General features: G+C 37.4%; 1 protein-coding gene across 1 annotated transcript; it reads right to left on the bottom strand.

Moving 5' to 3' along the window:
- Positions 1-304: 304 nt before the first annotated feature.
- LOC114529152 (solute carrier family 22 member 20-like) lies at positions 305-3,599 on the bottom strand. Its single transcript, XM_028550906.1, has 4 exons — positions 2,923-3,599; positions 1,877-2,107; positions 1,223-1,419; positions 305-609 (listed from the first exon to the last, which is right to left on the bottom strand). Exons 1-4 carry the CDS (start codon positions 3,253-3,255, stop codon positions 366-368), a joined length of 1,005 nt encoding a protein of 334 aa, XP_028406707.1. The 5' UTR covers positions 3,256-3,599; the 3' UTR covers positions 305-365.
- Between the last annotated feature and the right edge of the window lie 20,104 nt (positions 3,600-23,703).

The raw sequence follows: 23,703 nt of genomic DNA on the forward strand, positions 1-23,703 counted from the left end.
TCATATATTCAGTTCTATCCTATACATCCACCAGCTATAGCGCTTTTTCAATGGCTCAAAAATTGCCCGTGGTTCGTTATAACCTGGATTTAACCCTTTAAATCGAGGGTTCTCTGTTAGGTCAGAATCTGCAATTTCTTTTAAAGCATGCTTACAATGCTTGAAAAAACCACCATCCGGTGGGTATAGCACTATCCAGCTTTCAGTCTACAACTGCCCACGGTTACGAGAAAAAAGCCAAAAACCTCGGGTACGAGCATTCCCAATAGTAATCCCATAATCAGAACCTGCGATCCTACGGGTTATGGAGTCAAGATTGTCCGCATAGTCAATCAGAACCTGAAATTTTCATTACTACGTACTACTCACCACAGTAAAATTAGAGTTAAACTTCTCTTTCGTAATGATCGAGATCTGAAGAGTTCTATAACGCTTGGTCTTCGGATTCGTTTCGCTCGGTTATCTTGCAGTACGCGACTCTCTTTAATTTCCGCCAGGATTTCCTCAGGACACCGCAGCCTGTTGAACATAACTATGCGTCGAACTACACGCTCTGCTTTATCGTACTTTTTGTGAAGAATGAGCCAGCGAAGTGACTCAGGAACAAAACTAGAAATACCATAAAAACAGAAGATTATGCATGTTACAAAACTGGACAAACGCGGAACGCTTGAGCAGGTTGTATAAAACTCTTCCCTACATGTTGGATAGTGAAATCCTAGTTAACTTAGAAATACACGACTCTGATTGGCCAAGATTAGATTCAACAAAGAATAGATATCCCCCCAATCCCCCCCCTTGGAGGGAAATGAAACCTATGACCTTTAATTTGCTAAATCAATGCTCTTCCAACTGATATATCAGGGGCGCTTTCCTTTATACGGAAAAAACGGCCAGACCGTCCTGTTGTATTCCGGCCGGTACAGTCAGATTACTGGTATTTTAGAATGTTTCAAGAACTCTGCATTCAATATATCGTTATTTACATCTGCCTAGCACGGGAAAACTAGTTTCACCGCTATATTCTTAACAAAATGCTCTATTTCAATATACAACACGACCGGTCTGACCATTTTGGCCGCTTGATCCATCTAGTTCAAGCTGTCTCTGGTTACAGTCTGACTTACACATATGGAAGGCACTGGTTTAAGCTCTAAAATCAAATACCATAAAACTGCCATGGTTACGAAAAGAACGCACTTTACCAACAACGAAGACTTACCACAATAAAAGCAGTAAAATAAACGGAATGAATGAGAGGGCTAGTTGAATGTATCTCCAGTCTCGTATTAGGTATGCAAGTATTCCTAACACCACGCCACCAATCACCGCCATAATGCCAAAAAATACGCCAGCTCGTGCACGATACTTCGTCTGGAACAACTCCAACGCCAAGGTGAACGACACCAACATAGAGCCCTTTTTGAAACAGAAGAGTTTATCATGAAACAAAATCAATACTTTATCATTTTTGGCCATTATTACTTTTTGATTAAAAAGGTAAAGTTTCTATGGACTGTTTCCTATAAACATGGTATTGGAGCATTCTGGGAGCCCAAAGCCTATGGGGAGGAAGAAGTAAATTTCACATCCAATGCAGAATTTTACTCAATTTTTGGGTGAGAAAAAAGTCTGTTGCCTGCCACAGAGACTAACTGACCCTGTCATTTCTTTTTATTGGCATAGTTGGTCAATTATCAGATCAGTAGCAGTGATTATTGTTAAATATTAATTAACACAATATAAAGTAGGAAATTAGGCTCATTGTTTTATATTCATTGTTCAGTTACAATAATGCCATAAAGGCAATATACTTAAATCTCAGAGTCTAATTTAGTTTAACAAACTGTATACTTTACATGGTATGTTTGATTACCTGTGTTTGAATACCAAGGAAAAATCTGAGGACAACAAAAGCATAATAATTTCGAAATATAAATATTGCGAAGCTTAAGAGTCCTCCTGATAGAAGAGCAATTCCGAGGGCAGGCTTTCGACCATACTTGTCAGCAAGAAACCCATAAATAAAGGAACCAACCAGAACTCCACCAAAGTACACTGTTGTTGATAGTTCACTTTTATATGCATTATCACAAACAAGATCAAACTAGAAGATATTGAGAGCAAGATCAGTTGGGAGAATATATAGAAACAGCAAGATATATTTGGTTGAAAAAAATTTTTATAGCTTGTCATTGTCCCATATTAACCATTATATATATATATATATATATATATATATATATTTGTGCTTTTTTGCTCTTAATTGAGCCATGTTTCACTTGTGGATATATATATGTAAGGTGTGTTTGTTCTTCTACACAAGTATGACCAACCGGGCAAGCAGAAAATTCTACTTGACCGCGGTGGGAATATATATATATATATTCCACCAATAGGGAGATGCAACTTTCTCCCGTTCATATCTATTTAAACACAGTTAATTAAGCAGTTGAAAATGTAAACAAAATTTAAATAGCACTTAAATACATACACTATGTTTACATTATAGACTTACTGTAATTCCTCTTTAAGCCATTAATTAAAACAACAACACAGTAGATAATTATTACCCGGGCCCAGTTGTTGAAGAAGACTATAGTTAACTTCTACTTGTAGTTTAAAGGACAGAATAATGGCCAATCAGAGTTTTGTATTTCTGAGTTAATTAGGATTTAACTTTGCAAAATGCAACTACAGAGTTTTTATACAACCGGTCCCAGGGCTATAAGTAGACCACTTAATATACTACTCATTCTGGCATAGGACAAATATATCTATAATAGGATTATATCCCCCCCTCCCCATTTAAGCTTTTATATATATAGCTATGCCCTGTTAATTACCTGGTTTGCTAATATCAGTTTAAATACTATATATTTCACAACTTTGTATGATAATACTTGGTTAGCCTTTAAATACCTCAGAGATAATGGTGGTCTCACCATCTTGCAAATTGTATGTCCACCCATCACGACATGGTTCTGTGACATTCATGTTACCATTCATAGTGTACATCCTACACTCATCCAAGTGTTCTTTATTATCCCTCACAACAACAGGTATAAAATCCTGCAAGGTTTCATTAACACCTAATTTGCAGTGATGTGGTGTCTTTGCGGCATAAAATACTGCTATAAGATGGTTGCTTACTACGAACAGCATGTTTGTAACCAAACAAAAATACGAGATCAGTTGAAATCGTCCGGGATCTCCGATGTTTTTAAATAATTCTTCGACTCTCGCAACTTCCATAACGGAGAATATTTTGTTACTTTTACAGCTGGTATATATGGATGGACTTCGATAACCCTCGTAATAATTGCTGAGTAGAATATACAAGCCTTCAAAATGGATATATTCGGCATTCTGCAAACATTTGTTCAGCGATGTTTCATGTCATAACCGATAATAAATAACATTGGAATAACCATGAGCGTAGATAGGATAACACAAAGCAAAATTTTAACGCATGATAGAATAGAATAGATCTAGAATTGCGTAATATGGAGAATTTATACGTCTGTCACACTGATCTGAAATAAGAGTTATAAGACATGGTGTTTTATGGTCCCACCCATTAAAACCGGTTGCTTCACTCTGAAACTCTAAAAGTCCAAAATGGGTTCGTTTAGAGGCAAACTAAGGGCTTGCTTACATGAGCCCGGTTATCCGAGATTCAACGAAGCGTGAGAGGACTTTCAGGTATTGAAATAAGTCTTTATGACACCAAACAAGGACATGCTATAGTTGTGGTGATTATACGACTGCCAGGATCATGTTATCTGCTCATTTCAATACCTCAAAATCATCTCACGCTTCGTTGAATCTCGGGTAACCGGGCTCATGCAAACAGGCCCTAAACCAGCTGGTCAGGGCCGTAGCTAGAGTGCTAGACCGCTTAATTTGGGGGGTGTACATTTATGTATTCATGTTGATATACCGCAGGAACAATAGCGTGCACTGAAAGAAATCAGTCGGGCATAATTTCATTTGGAATTGATTGTTTTTACGAACTCCTAACATGAATACATGAATATTTGCCCCCCCCCCCCTCCACTTAACGGCAATATTGATATTGCCGGCCAAAATGCTTGGAAGAAACCAGAAAACAACTATTGATATGATTTATAATATAACATTTATAGTACGCGCGTGCTGATTGGTCAAGAATATTAGTATCGAATATTTTTTAGTTAGCTCAAATTTACAAGCAATATTTTTAGCAATTTGTATTTTTTGCTTACAAGTATATATGCAGTATATCTTATCTTGAATACTATCGTAACTTTTACTTCTTCAACGTATATTTTAATAACCAATTCAAAGAAATGAGTATTCTAATTTCCAACGATATCTGTCGTAATAAATCCGCCATGTTTACAAATGGATTGAAATTAGTTACGTTCAGTATACATGTTTGGCCACAATAAAAAACAGAGACAAGAAAGGACAAGCATTTTACCATTAAAACAGCATGGTTATCCATGTCAAAATATTTTACATCTTAACCAAAGCATGGTTATATTTTCCGGTATATTCGACCTTAGTCGAGTATACAGTTTTCCGGCCATATTCGACGCTTGCAAGTGGCAACTTTATATAAATGTTTGTATATAAGCACCAAAAACATTAAAACATCGTGATTATCCATGGTGGAGTATACCGCTTTCCGACAATATTCGACCATGGTCGAGTATACTGTTTTCTGGCACATTCGACCATGGTGGATTTATCGTTTTCCGGCCATATTCGATGCTTGCAAGTTGCAACTTTATATAGATTTTGTATATGAGCGCCAAACATTCTGGAAACTTTACATAGGACAAACATTTGACCATTAAAACAGCGTGGTTACTCCATGTCAAAATATTTGACATCATAACCAAAGCATGGTTATATTGTTTAATGTTTGTATATGAACGCCAAACATGCTGGAAACTTTACATAGGACAAGCATTTGACCATTAAAACAGCGTGGTTATCCATTTCAAAATATTTGACATCATAACCAAAGCATGGTTATATTGTTTAATGTTTGTATATGAGCGCCAAACATGCTGGAAACTTTACATAGGACAAGCATTTGACCATTAAAACAGCGTGGTTATCCATTTCAAACAATTTTACATCATAACCAAAGCATGGTTATATTGTTTAATATTTGTATATGAGGGCCAAACATGCTGGAAACTTTACATAGGACAAGCATTTGACCATTAAAACAGCGTGGTTATATCCATTTTAAAAAATTTTACATCATAACCAAAGCATGGTTATATTGTTTAATGTTTGTATATGAGCGCCAAACATGCTGGAAACTTTACATAGGACAAGCATTTGACCATTAAAACAGCGTAGTTATCCATTTCAAAAAATTTGACATCATAACCAAAGTATGTTTATATTGTTTAATGTTTGTATATGAGCGATAAACTCATGCTGGAAACTTTGCAAAGTATCTATAATTTTCCAATAATCCTTAAATTGAGAGGCATTTGCGGCTATTTCAGAGGCCTATGTATATCTAAAATTTTCCCGGACTCTTCTAGCAGCAGGCGTGCGGTTCCGAGCCCCATGCAGCAACACAAAAAACGCTTCGCGGTTCCTGTCTATAACTGTATAGTTCCCGCCGAACTTGACAAGCGTAGTAATGTAATGAGAATGAACTATAGAAAGTCATTGTTCGAGTTCGGGAGAACTCAAAATAACTTGGAAAAACTCGCCCTATATACGGGCTCGTTCTCCGACTGATTATTTCTCGTTCTCCCAAACTCCCACGCGTGTTTCTATATAACTGTATACTAATATTATATAATTGCATGCATGTATACTAATATTATTTAGTATACACCCGACTATCGTCTATTACAAATCCTACATTCTGATTGGCTACTCAACCATTGTCTATTCGTGATGGTGCACGCTTGGGAAAAATTTCGCTCGCGCGACCGTATAAAATTGAATTATTTTTTGGTGTAATTGCGGTGTATCGATTATTTTCTCGAAATTAATATACCTATAGGTACAGGGTGCATACTAAAACAATTAGACAACTCGCCTTCGTTGTCTATGAGCGAATAGTCATCTCAGGCTTCGCCTTCGTTGACTATTCGCTCATAGACAACTCGGACTCGTTGTCTAATTGTTAAATAACTGTATACTAATATTATATAACTGTATACTAATATTATATAACTGTATACTAATATTATGTAATTGTATACTAATATTTATATAACTGTATACTATTATTTTATACTCGTCATATTTCATACTATCCGCTCATATATACGACTCGAGTTCGCAGAATAACTGTTTTATTATATAAACAAACTTTGTTGCCCTTTCGGTGCATTTTGGTGCGCTATTATCAACTAAAGCTTGGATTTCTATTTCACTCAACTCCCCAAATCTTTCAGCCATTTTGTTTACTTTCTCTACTAGGCAGATATGAGCTAATATCTGTCTTGTGGCCAACCAATGAAATTGCAGCATACCTCATATCTGGCGCTTGGGTGTATAGTAAAATTTATTTTATTTAAAATTTATTTCATTATCTATTTCTTAAATGCAAACGCATGCATTTATAGCCGGGAATAGGTGTGGGTAAATTAATTACGATTTTGTGGCACTTCACTCGATGTAGGTAAATATATAATTAAGTAAATATATATATATATATATATAATATATATAATATATATATATATATATTATATATATATATATATATATATATATATATATATATATATTTATTGAAAGACTAGCTTAGCTACTCGGAGTTTCACGCTATAAAGCGATCATCAGGCTAATGGCAGGTCTGGTTGCTATTCTCTATATTTACATCGTGATATAAGGTGTCGAATTACGTGTCTACATTTCGTAAAGAGTTCAGAGCGTTTGTTCAGCAGTGTTCTAGTTTTGTCTTTCATGATATGGAGTTTCTCCTCAAGGCAGAGGTTGCATCTTCTTGAACCGGCTTTGTAGGCTGGGACAGTTTTCAGTAGGGACCATGAAATCGAAAAATCTTTCTTAGCTTCCTTCAGCTTCCATATGTGTTTCGACAGTTCCGTCTCCTTGGCATACTTCTTATTCGCGAAAGATTTTGCGTGATTTCGGTAGCGTGTTTTGAAAACGTCCGCAGTGACTCCGATGTACCTGGCTGGTGGATCGTTGTTGCGCGTGGACACTTCGGCTTGGTAGACTACGTTTGATGTGAGGCATTTACCTTCAGCTGGGCATTTTTGATGGGGCCGAAATCTGCGAACTCGTCGGTCTATTCATCTTGAATAAACTTGAAGGGCAACTGGAGAACGTCGGACTGTACCGCGATGACGGCCTCGCCGTTATACGCACTACATCAGGCAGATTATGTGACAAAGCCAGAAAACAGTTGACTAAAACTTTCTCGAATTTCGGGCTGAAAATCACCGCCACGGCCAACTTGAAGCGGGTAAATTTTCTTGACGTCACACTTGACTTGGCTAACGGAACATACAAACCCTACAGAAAACCCAACGACGACCCACTATACATCAACCGCCTTTCCAATCACCCACCCGCTATCACACGACAACTTCCATCATCCATCAACAAGCGAATCAACAAATTATCATGCGACAAAACAACTTTTGACGCTGCGTCTCAATTGTACAACAACGCACTGAGACAAAGCAACTACGACGCAACACTTACGTACGAGCAACCAACCAACAACGTAGACATCGACAGCAGCAACACAACGCAAAAACGTAAACGGCATCGCCATATAATCTGGTATAACCCCCCTTATTCGAAAAACGTAAAAACGAACATCGGACAACAATTCCTACATCTGTTAGACAAACACTTCCCACCTTCCAATCAACTCCATAAAATTTTCAATCGACATAACGTACGAATCAGCTACGGCTGTCTTGACAACATGCGCTCATTCATAAACAAACACAACAAGAAAATACTGAACAAACACACAAAACAGACAAACGCAAACACAAACGACACAAGCAAACAACGACAATGCAACTGCAGACTACCGGAAAAATGCCCAGCTGAAGGTAAATGCCTCACATCAAACGTAGTCTACCAAGCCGAAGTGTCCACGCGCAACAACGATCCACCAGCCAGGTACATCGGAGTCACTGCGGACGTTTTCAAAACACGCTACCGAAATCACGCAAAATCTTTCGCGAATAAGAAGTATGCCAAGGAGACGGAACTGTCGAAACACATATGGAAGCTGAAGGAAGCTAAGAAAGATTTTTCGATTTCATGGTCCCTACTGAAAACTGTCCCAGCCTACAAAGCCGGTTCAAGAAGATGCAACCTCTGCCTTGAGGAGAAACTCCATATCATGAAAGACAAAACTAGAACACTGCTGAACAAACGCTCTGAACTCTTTACGAAATGTAGACACGTAATTCGACACCTTATATCACGATGTAAATATAGAGAATAGCAACCAGACCTGCCATTAGCCTGATGATCGCTTTATAGCGTGAAACTCCGAGTAGCTAAGCTAGTCTTTCAATAAATATATATTATCGCTCTGCCAGTAATGGTATTGAGCGCTCTCCAACCATTGTCAAGTTCTGTGATCTTTTTGTTACAGTCAATTATTTGGATATATATATATATATATATATATATATATATATATATATATATACAATTAAGTAAAGTATCCAAGATAAAAGAGTGCTAATATTAAAATTTAATGCAGCAATTTATAAAATCAAATCAATGAAATATTACACAATAATATATATATATAAATATATATATATATATATATATATATATATATATATATATATATTATATATATATATATATATATATATATATATATATATATATATATATATATATATATATATATATATATATACCGGGTGTCCCAAAAAAAACTTTACCTGTTTGGCTTAATATAACTCAAAAACGATAAAAGCTATTGAGTTGAAATAAACTCCACTGTATACAAGCAGGGCTAACTTAGATTTTGATATATAACATTAAATTATTGATGTGATATTTACGGAGATACAAGCATTTGACGTCGCAAGTTACTTTCAAAATCCGTGAAAAATTGACAAAAATCGGCTATTAAATTAATTCGAAAATACTTGCATGCCACTTCCCGTGGTAAGTTTTTAACTTCAGCGATTTTAACTTTAATTGTTCGCTCTTATATAAGAGTAAGTTTGCAATGGAAAAGCGTACATTTAAAGTTAAAATCACTAAAGTTAAAAACGTAAAAGTTAAAGTATTAGTTTCGAATTAATTTAATAGCCGATTTTTGTCAATTTTGCACAGATTTTGAAAGTACCTTGCGACATCAAATGCTTGTATCTCCGTAAATATCGCATCAATAATTTAGTGTTATATATATCAAAATCTAAGTTAGCCCTGCTTGCATGCAGTGGAGTTTATTTCAATTTAATGACTTTTATTCGTTTTTGAGTTATATTAAGACAAAGAGGTAAAGTTTTTTTTGGGACACCCGGTATATATATACATACTCACACGGTCAAACGGTTTAACGTTTAAATAACTGTCGTATACCGTTCAGCCTCTTAAAAGTTTCTTTTCTCAACGGTGTCTTGGTCCAGTAGAATATGATAGAGTTGAAACTTGCATTACACAAACTCATTCTGACACTCCAGATTAAATTTTCACCCGGTTCGGTTTTTCTGGAGTTTAATATGTAATGAGTCCAAACGACTCTAGGCAGGAAGAAGAAAACGAAAAAAAAGATGATAATAATCAAACAAGATTTTGCTCGTTTTATCTCTTGGAGGAATAGCTTTCGCTTTTTCAAGTCCTGTTCAGAATCTGCGTCTTGGGGCTTCTTTTCGGAACGAACCAACTTTCTTATGACGAAGGATATTCTTGTATAAGCAAATGCAACGATGAGGAAGACGATCGATGCCGTTAATAATCCAACGATTTCAAGAAGGTTGTCAAAGGCAAGAGAGTGCACAAAGACTATAGTGTTGATCGCGATGCTGAAACCCACAGATATCAGTAACCTTCTTTTTGTCACCAAGGTGACGTAATGGTAGGGATGTAAGATTGCAATGTATCTTTCCATCGTCATGACCAGCATTGTGAAGGCAGATATTCCCATTGGAATCAATGTCGAACGCAAGGCGAGGGTCGCGATGATGCAGTTTGATCCTGCTCCAATTCCCGTTGAAAGATAATAGATGAAAGAAGGTAGTCCCAGCACACCCACTGCCAAATCATTCACGGATTGAAGTAGGATTATGAAATAGCAGGGCTTGCTTTTCAGTTGATAACAATTTAAGATAGTCACTACTGCAACGCCGTTTAGTAATATCGTAGGAATTATTAAAACTGCATTAAATACGATTGCGATAGTATGATTGATCAGCAACCTTTTAGTTGGAAGGTTTGTTATTATCGAATGCGTGTTTCCGAGAATATGACATGATATTTCGAAGACTTTCTGTGACTCATTCATGTCGCTTTCTCTTTTACTAGATGCGATGCAAAACTGTTAAGTTAGAAGGAGAACGTCTGCTTTTAAACTGATTCGATCCATTCACATGGCATCCACTTATTACCGCGCATTTTTGTCTCGAATAAAGTGCTTCGAGCCGTCAATTTTTACTATATTACAATACGTTTTAATTATGCGGCCGCGTGCATAAATAGTCTCACTAACATGTGTGATGAAAACAACTCCTAAACCTTACTTTTCATTGGTTTCTGTCGCACTACGCCAGTCCCTATTAGCCAAATCTCAAGAGGTGAATAATTTGTTTATCATTGAGCTTCGGATGGGGCAATTTTTAATTAGTGACTCCTAAGCCGCCTCTAAAAACTGAAGCATGAATTCGCGAATAGTTAGGTGTAAAATTATGCATGATCGAAGACAATGTAAACTATACCATGTATTTGCAAAGAAATTGTTGTTAGCTCAGTGATATTTTAATCCTTTCTCCCATTAGCCTTTGTTCAGTATACAGAGCTTTTGGACAGAGCTATTCTGAACGACTTTGAATCACCGCTTAAAACTATAACTCTCACGTACTGTACAAAACAGGTGCATCATCTTAGCCGTGCAAATCAATGTAAAATTCATTTAACTCCGCTAAGCTTTGATTAAACTGCATGCACGCGTAAAAATCATCATGTTGATGCAAGTTGTAAAAAACAGGGGTGAACAATGTTGTGCTGCACCCTGTCAACAGTATTGTTAACAATGTTGTTGAAGCTTGTTGAATCATCAATGTTGTTGCAACTGGTTACAACAACATTGCATCGTGATTGCATCATCTTTGATGACTCATCCAGGTTCAAAAACATGTTTAGCAATACTTTTCCCGGGGTGCAGCACAGCATTGTCCCCCCCCCCTGATGCGACAACCTAAACAATTTTTGGCCGTGTAGATAAATTGTGCTGTCGCAATCACGCAAAATGTATAAATTACGCAAAATGGATAACTTTATTAGCTGACGGAGATATCTTTTCTTGATAAAACTCTAGTTTTTATCCTAACTTAATCACTTTTATCATTTCGTCCAAAATTTGACATCATCTTCAGACAGAATGAAATACAATACTTTACAACGCATATAATTATTTATTATATGACTAGAATAGTTCATCGGTCCATCAACTAGAATCAAGCATTCTGATTGGTTCCTGAGCGGTCGGTAACGAACAGTACGGACCGGCCAGGTTTCTCTTAATCGTTTTTAGTCATATAATAAATAGTTTATTGACTGAGGTTGTTCGGTCCGTACAGGAGGATACTGGTCTCGTTCTCTTTTCGCTTGTATGGACCTCGCCAAAAGGCTCGGTTCATACAAGCAAAAAAGGAACTCGACCAGTATCCTCCTGTACAGACCTCTTGCTCAGTCAATAACATATATATAAATACAACACAGAGAGAGAGAGAGAGCGCACGTGTCAATCAGCATGCCAGCGAAAGGCCAGTTAATCCAAGCAAAGCGACACCTGACAATGTTGCCTTCCGCCCACACGTTGGATTGACACGTGCTTGCGTCGTACGTTGTAAAGTATATACTGTACATAATCCTATATATTCATATAAATTGTTTACATCAGCAATAATTACGCGTTTACTTCAGTTGCTTGTTTAAGCCAAATTAAAGTCTGAAATGCATGTCACTGTAACTCTTAAAATCAAACTAGATTTCATCGATACCGATAAAAGCTTTTTTGCTTAAATTTTAAGAAATAGACTTGACGGCTTTTCTATATTATATATATAGACTGCTAAGTGCTAAATTATTTTAAGTAAACGCATGCATGCTTTGGCCTTTGAGGGATATTATAGACTTAATGTATGCTCCCGAGGGAAATAGTGAGCTTTGTTTACAGCATTACAGGTTTAACCTATTTTAAGGTGCATTACAAGAAGCATATACATTGGCATTGCCTGTACATAGCTCATTGAGGCACAAGGTATGACCTAAATAAATATAAAATTATGTCCCGTAAATATCACGTCTGGTTATAATTATTGTAACTACCCCCCCCCCCCCGCCTCAGTACAACTAGAAATCTGCTGCCCAGTATCTTGCATGAGCTTTGGCCTTTGTTTCCCTAGATTATGCACAGACATGGGCACACGACAACATATCAAACTGTATACTTTCTGTTGTACTCTTTCAGTTCAGGGTTTACGAAAGGTCAGATTGGAATCCATAAAAGATACTAAAAAATTACGACAATGCCAAAAAAACTCAAGCATTTTTAAAATTTTGTACAGGAATGTATATTAGAAAATGAAAACAAAGAAAATAGAAAAAACCTGGCAGCTAGAGGTGTAAGTTTTTCGGCTTTCGTCAACAAGTTTTGATGCTCGAGTATTTGTTGTATGACTTATACATAACTGAAATGAACGCTTTATTACAGGTTACTGAGGTTAGGTAAAAAAATATAGCAAAAAAACAAAACAACAAGGTTTCACGGCAAAAGAAACAAATATTCATAAAACAAGCTGTTATTCATAAAAACCAGTTCAAAGCTAGGTTGTTCAAAGCTAGGTTGGCGCTAACCCTGGGTTGAATTTTAATCCGGTGTTTTTGTTATGTGCATCATGAACCACTGTTCGTTTCAGACGATTCTAAACTTTAGAAAATATTACTTCTATCGGTCCAGTAAATATTTATGAAAAAACGACGTCACGGAGGCCAAAATCCGCAATGTTTTTGCTTCACTTTTTTAGCCCAAAACATTAGGAAGCAAGTCCTCCAGGAATTATTATATAGCTCAGTGGTTCAGCCCCAACGGACCACCGGTAAAACGTGCTTAACCCTGAAAGTCCAAAATGGGGTTGGTTCCAGGGTTGCCAGATTACTGAGAAAAGAAGTCAAACATTGTTTTAGTCGGCCCTTTGATTTCTTTATTTGAAACAAAGAAAACAACGATTATGATAAAAAATAATAATTATGCTCTGCTAACATGAATACATCGGTTAAACGACCCCTTTTTCTATATGATGCTATCCGCGGGATCGTCGGGGCCGTATGAGGGACAGCTCAATTAAGATAATATCAATACAACTTCCTTTTCATGTATATTTATTTTGTTGTCGTGCCCCAGACCAAGTCATCAACCTTCTTCATCAACCTTCTTCTAAAATAGTGCAGCCCGTGATATTTTATACTCTACAACTATAGTGCGTTGTTGTGCATTGTTCATTGTGCATTGTGCATTGTTCATTGTGCATTGTGCATAGTGCAAAGTGTCATTCATTTCCGTCTGTGCATCACGTGCAAAACCCTTGTGCGCATATAACAAACAATTTCCCTTATATTACACATCAATATTCGCTCCCTCTTTCTCCCTCTCCACTTAATGTCAACATGCATTGGGCAAAACGCAAAATGCTTCGAAGAAACCAGAAAGCAGCTACTAATATGAATGTAAACGCGTTTCCTTCAAATAATTTTTGTTTTAGGCTAAGTATTATTCAACGCAGGGAAAATATAGAACTAAAATTTTGTCCTTACTGATCGGATTGGTTTTTAGTGCATATATGCCTTTATATTGAGTGTATAGATTTCTACGTATACTGTTGAAACATAAAAAGAATCGTACTTCACTCTTGCAGTTCAATATTAACTTCATTCAGTTTAAATTCAAAACATAGTAATTCCCAAATTTCAAGACATTAATAATACTGATTTTGAATGAATTTACAGAAGACGTTGTTATTTACAGCAAACTTTACGAATACAGTCCAATGTTGTATAGGGCAGTTTGAATGGTTTCCCGAGTACGGCCATTGAAGAGATCAGATGGATATATCGTGTCAATTATGTGAGATTTTATGAACAACTTTTGGTCCATGACGTAAAACAGTATCCAGGGAAAAAGAAGCTAGACGAATTCCAAATTGCACCCGCATTCACAGCAAACCGCGAGGGAAAAGCTGTAAATCACCTCGTTCTTTTACTTACTCAAGCCTCTTCAACAGGAAGTCGAAACGGCTATGCAATGTGGGGTGTAACGTTCACTATAGCAACTGTTCGGCGTCTCTGATTTTGAGTATCGACATATGAATGGCGATGTAGGATCGATAGATAAAATGCATTTTGAAGAATAAGAGATAGAGACAGAAGATGATAAGATTCAGAGGTGAAGACGATCGAGATGATCCAGTTGGGAGAGTTCGAGATAGAGAAAGAGGCGATAATGATAAAGACGATAGAGAAATATAGGCGATAATGATAAAGGCGATAGAAAAAGAGATACAGACTATAGAGAAGATGGAGATAGAGACGAAAGAAGGGAAGACAATGGAAAAATGAGATAGAAACTATAGAAAAGATGGAGTTAGAAAGGAAAGAAATGAAGACGATAGAAGAAAAAGGATAGAGTAAGAGATAGGAAATATAGATAAGATAAAGACGAAAGAAGTAATTAAAGACGATAGAAGAAGACTTATAATTTTTTTTTAAGTGAAGACGATAGAAGAAGATGTAAAGATAAGAAATGTAAAAAAGATTGAGATAAAGATGAAAGAAATGAAGACGATAGAAGAAAAGATAGACCATAAAGAAGATTGAGCTGGGAAAGGAAAGCAATGAAGACGATGGAAGAAGAAACAGAAACTATAGAAAAGATAGAGAAGAAGAAGAGAAGGCGATAGAAAAAGACGTAGAAATAGGGACGATAGAGAAGATTGAGGTAAAGACGAAAGAAATGAAGACGATAGAAGAAGAGATAGGAAATATAGATAAGATCGAGAGAGAAAAGAAAGAAACGAAGGCGATTGAAGGGAATATTGGAAATATTTTTAAGTTTAAGATAGAGATGAAAGAAATAAAGACGATAGAAAATTACATAGAAGCTTTTGAGAAGATTGAGATAAGAGATTGAGAATATAGAGACCATAAAGACGAAACGATCAGGACGATACAGTTACAGATAGAGACGATAGAGATGGTATTTTTGCAGTTGCTTTAGCGTCGTAGGTCTAAAACATCCCCCACTTACAGTGCATGCACATGAAACTTTCTCCCGTGAATACGAAAGCAATATTTCGTTCGCCTAGCGTCCGTTTCCCTGGAACTGTTTAATCGAGATCTTCCGCGAGTTATCCATAAAAAATCCAAATCAACACGAGATCAAGGCGCGAGCCGCTTCACCACCGCACTGCCCAAGACCATTTAGTACCCCTCATGCCCCCAGAAGTCGTCGTTAGCGTTACGTGTTTCCATTTCAACGGATGTGTGAAATTGTTGTTCACCTTCTTCCTTTTGGAGAGCGTGCTATAATGAAACAGGAAACATGTACTACCATTTAACATGGGTCGATCGGATATCTTCGAACCTTATGCATAGGTTTCTCGTAGAGTCGAACAAGGAATTTCGTTTTTGACCAATCAGCAAATTTGTTTACATTTTCAGGACCGGTAAACCAATCAGAATGCAAAAATATTGAGCACTTCCGGTAAACGGAAAATTATTTATCGTTTTACATGAAGTGTTAAAAATTTAGGCTGATTCTGATTGGCTTAGCGTGTAAAATGTAAATAAACGGGCCGATTAGTTCGAAACGATTCCACCTAGTTTCATGCACGTGAACTATGCTGGTCTGTGATAAAAGATACGAAGTCTACTCCATAAAGACTCGTTAAAGATCTCTAAAGTTCACAAATGGGATTCATTGCAATCAATGGAATTCATGTTTTCTTCCCTCTCTGCCATCTTAAAATGCTTCGTTATTCTTTGGCTGCTCAGCCACTTTGAGCCTTGCTAGGTTTGAAGCGTTTCCACTAACTTACTAACAACTACACATGCAGTTGTGTCACCAGCTCACTATGTAGAAGGGGGCATATTCGTATACTCATTCCTGACCTTTTTAAATGGTTTGTTTTTCGGTCAGTGAACACAAATATCTTATTGCACCCCTGCGACACTCCTGTCTTACGACTGTATTCAAAAAGCTCACTCACACTCATTAAGTGGGACATATAAATTTTGTTAATGCTGATCAATGAGAGAGTTTTCGCTGAGCAATAGAATGAAAGATATAAGGTAAATCACTGAAAACGAAGCCGCTATTCGGCTGGAAATACCGTCATTAAAATGTTATGAGAAGATTGAGATCGCCCACTCAATGAGTGTGAGATCTCCCACTCGAGTTTGAGTGTGTGCGAGCTTTTAGAATACAGGCGTTAGTCACGGCTCAAACGTTTACACGTAGTCATCAGCGTACCTCTTTACGAACAAGCTGTCGCTTCTTGTCCTGGGACTTCAATGATTTACCCTTTTTTTTCTTTGATTTTTCCCGCTTTTCATTCGTCATTTTCACATCTTGCTTGCCTTTATTGGCCACAGCAATTTCGACTTCACCGTCGCTGACAAGTTCAGTTCGAGCTGAAGCCAAAAAGAGATTCGATTGAATTTTCCCGGCAAGAAATTTGATACCTCTACAGCTCTCTCCCACAGGATTCCAGGAAAGGTAAGGGTAGTGAGGGCTCTTTTAAGGCCCGTTTAAACTTGCAATTTTTGCTGCGAGTACATATTTAATGCACAAGATGCAGGCTCAATCATTCACAACATCTATGAGAGTGTTTTGGAAATTTGGCTTATCCGAAAAATCCGCCCCTGTATGGTTAACTTTACCATCAATTAAATCTGATTCGAAGTTACATACATCTAATCAGAATGCTAGAAAATAGGAATTAGGGTTATGTAACGAACTACAAGCAGAAAAAGGAAAGATCACCTTGTTTTTTGGCAACACGTGCCCGTTCACCGAGAATTTCATTCCTGCGCTCAGTCGCTGCTTTCATTTTGGAATCAACTTCCCTTTTGGTCTTTCTTCCATGTTTGCTGCAATAGTTGAAATGATTTTCATGACTCAGTTTCTGCAATCCTCAGAGGCCGCATTAATGAAAGGTGATTCCCTCTTATCGACTCCGGGCCTTTTTAAGGAGTCATTTTGAGAGAAAGCACCCCCTCCTCGCATAAAATATAAGCGATGCTTTATAAAATATATAAGCATGTATCCATGTTGCCAACACTGGAGGGGCCAACACCCCCCCCCCCCTGTTTCCTTTCATAGTTTGTAGGCAAAAACAATATTGGGTGGAACATGCTTCTATGTTTTATATGACATTGCTTATATTTTAAACAGGGGGTCGATGACTTTGAAAAGAATTCCTTAAAAAAGGCCTAGACTATCGTGTAGACAAATTATTATATTTCCTGTCAATCGGTCTGCGGTCATCGTCCAAGAATCGTAACTTACCGTTCCTTTTCTAGAAGGATTTTAAGATCGACCTTGGGATCTCTTTTGCGTTTTAAGGACTGTATTCTCTTTTCGAGGATTGCAATTTCACGACGTTCAACCTCGCATTCTTTCTCTAGTATTCTTACGCGATCCGCCTTAAGTAGAGCCAGTCGGAATAGTAAACATAGGGGCTGTTTACATGAGCCCGGTTACCCGAGATTCAACGAAGCGTGATAGGACTTTGAGGTATTGAAATAAGTCTTTATGACACCAAACAAGCACATGCTATTTTTGTGGTGATTATATATACGACTGCCAGGATCATTTTATCTGCTCATTTCAATACCGCAAAATTATCTCACGCTTCGTTGAATCTCGGGTAACCGGGCTCATTTAAACAGCCCCATCGTTCAGTCAACTGAACGGCTAATAGGTAGAACTTCGAAAAATTACATCACAACTTCACTATTTTAATAACAACTCTCTTCAATACATGCATGATTTCTTTTATTATTTTAATGACCCCTGAATGTGATAATAAACAATCACTTGATGGTTTCCGTGTTTGATCCACGCGGGAATGTTGCGGGAGTTAAGAAAAGCGCGCTGCATGAAACACGAGCCGATGGCGAGTGATTTTGCCATCTTTTCTTAACTTAATTAGCAACTTTCCCAAGTGTTTCCATCAGGTAATCAAAACACGGGAAACCATTTAGGGATTGTTTTATAAGAGAACGACAACAAGGTATTAAAATAGGATTAAAATTCAAGCATGATGTAATTTGCATCTTTGCATGAACACAGCTCTCAGAGGTAAACTTGCAATCGATTTTACTTAATGTATAGTTAAAAACAGTGAATTTGTGACGTGCATGGAGAGGGACTGTTGAGTTACTTCAAAGCAGATTACAGATTTTATATAGTTTAGAAAGGTTTCATTGCATACCACTGCCTTTTGGTGATCTATCAGCCGCTGGGGAGCACAACCTGGGGCTTGGGATCTAGCCGTTTCCTTTTTCCAGCCAATGGTAAAGGCACAGGCTCGTCTGACATATTTCTCTTCGGGATTCAAAAGTGCTTCCATCTGACTTTCAATGTTCCTCATCTGATGTTGAACTTCCTCAATGCTTGGCAAGTTGGTTGGTTTGATGGGAACATCACCCAATATCCAGAAAGGTTGAGGTTTTGAAAGCTTTTCTTTCTCTAGAGTTGCAAAGGTAAATGACTACCAGCTCACAATTTTTTGCTGCGATTTTTAAAGGACCGTTTACACTTATTTACGCTTTGTTTTTCAAGCCCCTCACTTTGTATTTACAGTAAAACCAAAAGATGTTTACACTTCTTATTTACTGAGCAGTACTTAGTACTTAGAATCGTTTTTATAACATCATAAGTAGGAGTAAAAATGTAGCCCCCGCACTTGATATAACGCTCCGCCGTCCCTGGTTAGTCGGCTAGCTTTCATGGCCCGAGAACAAACTCGGGAAGTGTATACTGCCTCAGCCCCCTACCCCATGCAATTGAATGGGGTCTCGTGCGCCTCCTAATAACCAAACGTAAGTAATAACCAATACTAAACTGATTTGCTTGACTTCCGATCTCTGCATGTATCAAAGCATATACATAATGATCCGTGTTTCAACTTTTGTGGTATAACTACTAACTAGCATTATGTTCTTGGTAAATTTGATTTAGAATGGCAAGAATAGGATATATCATGTTATGGAAACAAGAAATGATTAATTCATGTGTGACTAATGGTGCATGCATGTATACCTTTCTCGTTCATCATCTCCTGTTCATGAAATCCAATTTGGCTTTTCACGGCCAAATGTGCGATTTCCGCCCGAGTTGAGGGCTTTCTAAATTGAACAAAATTACATATATAGTTTAGCTAACCCTGCACGGCCATTGCGTAACAAGACATCTTGCTAACATTTAAGCCAGGCGCACACGACGCGATTTTTGTGGTACGATTTTCAGGTCGGTCGACTAAATCCTATGTCATTTTTAAGAGATATTACGGTGGGCAGATTGCAATCGGAATACATCAAAACAAAAATACTTATGAAAAAAAATAAAATAATCAACTTTGTAAACAAGCTATTATAAAAATTCACCTTAAGATTCCAATAAAAGTTCTTGTACAAAGCAAATTCTCATTACAATACTTCGCTTGTCAATTTCGGCGGGAAAAGTCCTGTTCAGCACGCACGTACTATAAATGTTTTATTATAATTTGTCTTACCTCAATGCCTTCGGCTTCTTCACATCTTCTTTCTGTAAATCGCGATTCTCTGAAGTGTCGACCATGTTCGACGAACTCAGGCTGGTCCAGGTTTTTTTGCCGTAATCATAACAGCGCTTATTTGCTGCGTATTGCACGTTGCTCGTCGCTGCCGTGTTGAATACACCAGTCCACTCATCATCATTATCATCCGCTTCGCACGATGGAAGCTCAACGAGGTCGATTTGCCCGAAAGGATCAATTTTTTGCGCTAATAGCATTTTAGTTCTTTTCTGATTCGATAGCGAATACTGATTGTTTTCTGTAAAATAGATGCATGAGACAGTATAAGATATGTTATTTTCAATTGGCGGCATCGACGCAGTGAATATAATAATATTCTTGTACGTCTGCATGGTGACATCAAATACGTAAATAAGGTTGTAGGTACACCACGTAAGTATTTAATACTGCAAAGCTTTCAGCCCGTTAGCCCGGGCTTTCGTCATGCAGTGCATCCAATAATAATATTAACAATAGTCTCTGAATGCATGCAGGCTATCTCAGACCATATCATATTCCGGCTAAACAAAAAATCCCGCGTGGAAATTTTGCTTAAGAATTAAAAAAAGAAGAAATCATGGTAATTTTTGCTTAAAAATCAAAAACAGAAGAAATTATGCATGGTACCTCGCAATTTCATACCACGGAGTGAAATGGGTTCGACAGTATTCGAGGTGAATTTCTTCTCGTGCCAAGCCCGCTTCTGGTTGACATTGGCCGATTGTCTGTGATCGTAGCGATATCTCGGCGGGGAATTACGAAGAGGAGGTAAAGTGACCCTCTCACCTTGAAAAAAGAAAATCAGTCGGCATTGGAATAAGTAATGCAATGTATACGTAAGATTGGTGGAGGGAAACATCTGGCGCCGGTTACTCAAAAGGATTTAGCTTTAACGGTGCATGCATAAGCCAAAGTTTCTCATATATATTGTGAATGACTGAACCTGGATTTTATGCTTTAAATATTTACTTATACATTAAAAATTAAGCTAATTAAATCGAAATATTTCAGGTCATTTGTCCAATAAAGAGATAAATTTGTTTTCCATTTTGAACTTATCCGCCGTGTAAACTAAACGCCTTTCGAAACCAAGCAACCGGCCCCTGGGTTACTTACCATGTATCCATATAAATATATTAATCACAATACAAAATTAACTGCAAAAAAACTATTGTTTTACTTCCTCGGATTATACCGCGCGCACTGGCACTGCTACAGTTTATCATCCGTCCGGACTGAACTTTTATTTTATTTACCGGCTTCGAGTCCGGGTAGAAATTTATTTTCCATGAGAGCCAACATTTTTCCACCCAGTTCGACCAAAACGGTAAATAACGTGTTCATTTTTTTGAAAGTCAGCGGTTTGTCGTATTATACTTACGCAATCGTGCAAACTCAGTCAAAATGAGAAACAAGACAAGCTAAACCTCAATTCTTTACTCTACTAAAATTCACTTTTATCGTGATAATCGTTAGTCTATATATATATATATATATTCAGGGGCCGGTTGTATCAAGCCCGTTTAGCTTAAACGGTGGATAAGTCAAAATTAAACAACACTCTTAGATCTCTCTTGAATGAGTCAACTTGAATATTATGCACTGAATATGTACTTGAAAACAGTATCTTTAAGTTTGTATTAAGGTAAAAAAAATTTTAGTTCGCTTGTTGAATACAACAGTTAGATAATTGGTTTCTATTTTGAACTTATCCGCCTTGATACAGCCAACCCCAGTAATATAAACTAGTTAAGAGTTGGTAAGTAATTCTTTGGAAAACAAAAGTCAAAACCGCAAATAGGCTTCAGACGGTGGTCAGATATCGTACGAAATTCCGCCTGCTGTTACAACTCCAACAATCAGATTGGAGGAAAGGCTACGAATATGATTTAAAAACTGTGATTCAATGACTGATGAGCAATATGGTAGCCAGCTAGCGTTGTAAAGCCCGTTTTCCACCAGGCGAATTTATTCGCCGGAACAGATAAAAAGTAGGATTCTGTAGGAAGCGATTCTACTTTTTCGCGGCGATTTTTTTCGCAAACCAATTACATCACCAGATTTCAAAAATCGCTTCGCGTCGCGCGAATTCGCGCCTACGGTGGAAAACGGGCTTTAACAAAGACTTAAAGCCGAAGTTTTTGTTTGAATCGGTCGAAGTTTTCCGTAATACACCGAACATTAGTGTAAAAACATACCAATTCTTGGAGACTTCCTATATGCCGCTCTGCTGCTTTCACCGGTAGGACTAACCCTTCCACCGTTAACCTTGTCCAATATAGGATTGACTTTATTCGGTCGGACCAGACACTGGCCCATTTTTAATCCAAATAAACCAAATTAACACTTATTTAACACTCTCTTTAAAAACTCGCAGTTGCACTCAAGAAATTACAAATAGTAATAGACAATTAATAATCGTCATTTGAGAAAGCTCCTTTTAATTATTACGTCACCAATTAGGTTGCGAGGAATGCCGCGCGTGTCGGAGAAAGGAGACAGTTAGACAGAAATTAACAAAGGCGGGGGGAGGGGCGGCATTTTTTCGGAAAGTGCACTTCTGTAGCGGGGCATACAACCAAATGTTTGTAAAACATCGTCTGTTGAACTTCGTTTCATCGTGACGTACCCTCTTTCAAGATGATTCCATTGTCTAGGAGTTTTTCGATTGTCCTATTCTTTCAGATTGTTGGTTTCACAAGACAGAGATTGTAAAGGGCACGTCCCCCCCCCACCCTCTGCTCCAGCTTGTAAAAGGCATGAGAGCAGCTGCCGCTGCTGTCGCCCTCTCCGGCGTCCCTGAGATTCATCAGTTCTTGGTACAATAACGCACTAGTGCATATATTGCAGGGTTTGATTTACTGCAGATATAATCCCACATTGATATTTCCCCCATTCTTGTCATGCTCGCAAAAATTTAAAAAAAACTTTCTGGGGCCGGTTGTATATGAAAGCCAGATAGCGCTATTATAACCGGATGGTGTTTTTTTCAATCGCCCGTTCAGTCTTAGGAATAACTTTTAGGATCCTCTTCAATAATTGTTGGTTCCAAGGCTCAAATTATCTTTTTTATTATTTTGGAGATGCTTTTACACTTTGAGACTGAGCAATACGGCAATATAAACTAGCTAAGCAAAACTGAAGAGAAACCTTACAAATGTAATGTATGTAACAAGTGATTTTGAGACTTCTCCACCTTCTCCACCTTGGCAGGTAATAAAAAAGCATTGTCATGCTTGATATTTTTATGAGATTTACCAGAAAACGTTTTCGACGAATTTATGTCATGAAACAAAAAAATACATTTGTTATGCAAGGGTTGCAACACAAGGTTATTTAGACCATAGCTAGGATTTGCTAACATTAAGGATGAGAGCACAGTAAATGGGCTGGTTGTACCAAAGCTGGATAGCGCTATCCACCGGATAGTGTTTTTCAACCGTTCTAAAAATGCTTGAAGAGCCATAAAATTAAGATTTCTTTACAATAGTCAATAAATAAGGAAAACAATATTAAGACATAATAGGTTGTTCCATATGTCATAGCAATTCAGTGATATCATGTGTTATTTACCAATTAATTATGTACCTTCTGCAATTAGGGTCAAATACTGCAATTTCATTGGTTAAGAGGAGTGCAATTGATCATTAATCGCACCCTT

The sequence above is a fragment of the Dendronephthya gigantea genome, unplaced genomic scaffold (genome assembly GCF_004324835.1).
Source record: "Dendronephthya gigantea isolate DGI-Jeju-01 unplaced genomic scaffold, DenGig_1.0 000053F, whole genome shotgun sequence".
Classification (NCBI taxonomy): Eukaryota; Metazoa; Cnidaria; class Anthozoa; order Malacalcyonacea; family Nephtheidae; genus Dendronephthya; species Dendronephthya gigantea.

What these genes read in the sequence shown, in the direction of transcription:
- LOC114529152 (XM_028550906.1), bottom strand. Translation starts at nt 3,255, where the DNA reads ATGGAAGTTGCGAGAGTCGAAGAATTATTTAAAAACATCGGAGATCCC. An exon ending in AGACCACCATTATCTCTGAG is followed by an intron (nt 2,108 to 2,922) that starts GTATTTAAAGGC and finishes AATATCTTCTAG; the next exon opens with TTTGATCTTGTTTGTGATAA. An exon ending in TCCTTGGTATTCAAACACAG is followed by an intron (nt 1,420 to 1,876) that starts GTAATCAAACAT and finishes TGTTTCAAAAAG; the next exon opens with GGCTCTATGTTGGTGTCGTT.